A 4,243-nucleotide genomic window follows, 5' to 3' on the forward strand; every position below is an offset into this window, starting at 1 on the left:
TTTTTATTAACGTTTTCCTTGGCTACAGGGCCACAGGCAAGATGGTGGCCAGATGGTGAAGTTTTTTTTACCATGAAGGCTTTTTTTTTTTTTTTTTTTTTTTTTTTTGTGGATTCAGGATTGTATAACCTGGGTGTCTTCTGTAGTGTTCTATCTGAATGCCAAACTTGTTCCTGGATTTTATTTAAGATGTTTGAATAATTGACTTTCTGCATGTGAATAACAACAATCCTGTTGTAAAGGCATACCTTTAGTCCCAGCATTCAGGAGGCAAAGGCAGGCAGACTGAGTTCTAGGTCAGCCAGATCTGCATGGTGAAACCCTGTCTCAGAAAAGAGATTAACAAGTGGATAAAAAGAATTTACACAAAAGCTTCACAACAGATAAGTGGCAAAAGCCAGTTTACCCTTGTCATTGTCCCCATTAACAAGTGCCACCAGGCTGCACACGTCAAGTTCACCCACAGCACTGCTGTGGCTGTCACTGAACAGTATGCTGCTGCTGCTGGTGACTGGGGGAGGTCAAGCCTGAACATTACAGTAGTCCCACCAGCAGTACTCTGGGGGACACAGACCAGAATGACCTCAGGAAGCTGTTACAAACAGAAGCAGCCCACACCTGCCTTGGGAAAGAGTTATATAGAACCAGGCCCAAAGATTAAAAAAAAAAAAATCAAAAATTGCCACCCTAAGGAGTTAGAAATCAAAGGATTTTAAGAAATTATATTCACATTAAATTTAGATGTTTAAGGGAGCTGGAGAGCTGTTGATGGCTCAGCAGTTATGAGCTTACCACTCTTGAAGAGAGCCAGAGGTCAGGTCGCTGCACCTACTTGAGGCAGCTCACAACTGCCTGTTACTCCAGCTCCCGGGAATCCAGGGCCTAGCAGGGACCTGTGCTCACCACCCCCCACCCCACCCCATAATTATAAAGTAAGCCTCTTTGATTATTTACCATTTGTGATTAGTACAAATCACTTTATCCTTTTATTTATTTTTGGGAGACAGCGTTTTTCTGTGTCAATTCTGGCTGTACTGCAATTTGCTTTCTAGACTAGACTAGCCTCAAATCCTGATAGAACCAACTGCCTGCCTCTGCTTCCCTCATGCTGGGATTAAAGGCTGTATTTGTGTGTGTGTGTGTGTGTGTGTGTGTGTCTTTTTAGAGGTGCTATTATTCAGTCTTATATCTAGTGGACTCAAACACACAGATTGCACCCACTTTGATGTTAACTAAACTGGATGCATTTGCTCTAAGTAAGTAAAGTGGCTAGGTGCAGACTCTCTCAGTAATTCTAGAGTGCAATGTGCAGAACTAATGACTAAAAAGTAGAATACTGGCAAAACTGAAAACATTTAATGCTTATAGGAGACACAAGTTCCAGGTGATAAAATCAGACAACATGCCTTGCACACACAAATCTAAAGATGAAAAACCTGTATTCGGGACTCCTCAAATAAAAAGCGATGCTAGACTAACACTTTCACCCGGTCACAGATACTTAGAATACAGTCTAAGGGATGTGCTAACAATTACTTGTTTTTAAAAAGGACACTGATAATATACAACATTACTGTTTTATAACGTGTTTCTCCACAGCTGTTGATGCTTCCTAGGCCTCAGTTTGAAGCATGATCTATGTGAGAGTATGTGATATAAACAGTTATCTGTAAAAGTACAGCTGGGATATTTGCTTGTTTTTGCACATAGCACAAGGGGAAAAGACACAGCTGATCTTCAGTGTTTTACAATTGCAACAAACCTAAGACGGGTGTTACAAACAACACAGGATTAACCATGCTCACTCCTTTAATCCCAGAATTCAGGTGGCTGAGACAGGAAGATGACGAGTTCAAAGCCAGTCTAGAGTACACAGTAGAGCCTTCCAAAACAAGCCAACCACCACTTCCTTAGAAGTCAACCCTGTGGGTAAGGGGCTGACTGGCCTTATTCAATAGCCTGGCTGTATGCTTAATGACTTGACAAAAACATCCATTCACAGTGATAGGCTGCCTGCTTCTGATGGGTAGGAGGTATAGCATCAAAGTACTGCCACCAAGGTAGTGTGTGGTCTAGATCTGATGTTCAGTTACAGTTGATTTCTGCATTTCTTGTCAAGGGTATCTTGAGGTAATAAGTATTCTAATAGTGAAAATAACTCCTGCTTGGAGCATAACTTGCTGAACTCGGGGTTTCATCTCTTACTTAGATTAGGCAGTTCCAGGGACATTTTGTCCAGGGAGTGTCATAGCAGGGATCGGGCAAGTGAGCTGAGGACAGGACTCCAGTGAAGGAGAATGGGAAAGGCTGCACCTCCCAAGAGGCTGAGGACGGGTCAGTTCCGTGAAATAACTGGCCTCACTAGACTCTACTCATATATCTACCCTGTATGTTTACAGGAATGTCTACATCCATGGAGTGTCACTATAAGAAAAAGGAAGAACTTGGCTTGACAAAGGGATAAATGCATACTATTTCACAAAGGTCACTTCTCTTTGGCTCAATGAACAGCATTTTAGTCACAATTCATGGACAGTAGTCATGAGGTCCTTAGGCTTAGAGAAACAGAAGTTTCTATGTGTATGTGGATCGTGGAGACGGACATAATCCATGTTCTCTGTCTGTGTTCCAAAGGATCCGAAGACAAATCTTAGGTCCCAACCCAGATATCGTCACCACCTCAGTCTGTTACATCTTACTCCGTGAACAGGTAAAGCCTTCTGATGGCTTGGTGTTCTTCTTCAGTGAGAAGTCAATTCAAAATTAAACTTTCATGATTCTGCCTTATTTACAAACCAGCAAAAGTCTTGACTTCAGAAAGGTAACTGGCTGGAGTTGTTTGGTGGATTTTTTCCATTAATCTGCTCAGTTATTTGGCTAAAACCACAGTAACTGACCAATATTTTAAACTTTGCGCGTTTGACAGTCAGCAATTACTCCTCCTTTACATGACCCTCAACGTTGTTTTAAGACATACTGGACACTGAGATCATTACAATGTATTTCCTCAAAACCTGAGTGCTTTCCACCCCTGTAAAAGATGAGCATCTTGAGTCACATGGGAGAAAAGGGGCTTCCGGCATCTGAGTCCCAGCTCTGTTAGAAGGACCGTCTAGGCACAGCAGCTGTGAATGACGACTGGGCTCCCAGAGTAATCTGCTCTGCTGCCGACATAGTGCATGACACTGAATCGCAGGCTTGGGTACACACCTCATCTGGGTGCGGCTTGCTTTTTGTGAACATACTGCCAGGATTCATTTTAACCAGTGAAGGCCTTGTAACTGCAGAGCACAGGAAATATGTGTCTGCAACACATTCGTGACTTTCTAAAAGGCAAGTCCACCTTGGGCGTGACGACCAGCCAGAAACCCTGTTGGGTCCAGCTGAGGGTGTGGCTTTTACTTCTGCACCTTTGTCCGCAGCCTGGCCAGCTCCTCCTCCAGACTTCTGATGTGCTCCTTCAGTGTGGCCTCATCCTGCTGAGCTTTCTGACTTGCTTGGCTTCGTGCTTCTTCAATTTTCCGTTCATACCACTTTTCCATCTGTGCAGAAACAGCCTCAAAAAAATACTGAGTTAGCTCCAGGGCTTGTGAGGCATCTCGCACATCACCGCTTGCTGCTGATGGCTGCTGCCCACTGGGGCTGCTGGCAGTGGGCTGCTGGCCTCGATGCTTGGTTTGCCCACTTCTCCCAGACTTCTTGGTCTGAGTGCCTCGGTTGACACAGGATCCAGTCTGCTGATCACACCTGGAAGCACCCGGGGCCTTGATCTTCCTTAACCCAGAGCCTGTGCAGTCAGAGAGAGGCAGCTCCTGCTGGTGGCTGTGGGCAGCAGAGGCATTGAGCGCCTTATCCTTGGGCCTCACAACCTGAGAGGAGCTGTCGGAAGCTGCTCCTGGCCCTGCAGCTACCACTGGTTGGTCTACAGCTGTTTTCAAAGGAGAAACAAATGTCAGAGCATACCCACATTCAGCCATAGGACTGGGGGTCCTGAGAACCTCAGCTGTGTCAGGCGCCACTCACCTGCCCACTTCCCTGGCTCGCTCTCTCCCTCGCCTCTCTCCCTCCCTCCCACTTTCTCTCCAGGTTTCCCATCAGGGTTCATCAGGGCTCTCTTGGATTCTGTGTTAGCTATAGGAATAACATATCGGCTAGATTTCTGGCCTTTCCTGTAGCCAGTATTGCCTATCATAGAGCCTTTGGGTCCTGTTTCTTTTTTCTTTTCTTTTTTTTTTTTTTTTTT

General features: G+C 44.9%; 1 protein-coding gene across 6 annotated transcripts in view; it reads right to left on the reverse strand.

Annotated features, from left to right (window-relative positions):
• Positions 1 to 1,106: 1,106 nt before the first annotated feature.
• Positions 1,107 to 4,243, reverse strand: part of Ankrd6 (ankyrin repeat domain 6) — a 148,098-nt gene continuing 144,961 nt past the window's right edge. For all 6 annotated transcript variants that reach the window (XM_029476792.1, XM_021160920.2, XM_029476791.1 and 3 more), the window contains one exon: positions 1,107 to 3,928. In XM_029476792.1, the coding sequence (XP_029332652.1) occupies positions 3,399 to 3,928 (530 nt within the window). In that variant the 3' untranslated portion in view covers positions 1,107 to 3,398. The remainder of the gene's footprint in view (positions 3,929 to 4,243) is intronic.

The sequence above is a fragment of the Mus caroli genome, chromosome 4 (genome assembly GCF_900094665.2).
Source record: "Mus caroli chromosome 4, CAROLI_EIJ_v1.1, whole genome shotgun sequence".
NCBI lineage: Eukaryota > Metazoa > Chordata > Mammalia > Rodentia > Muridae > Mus > Mus caroli.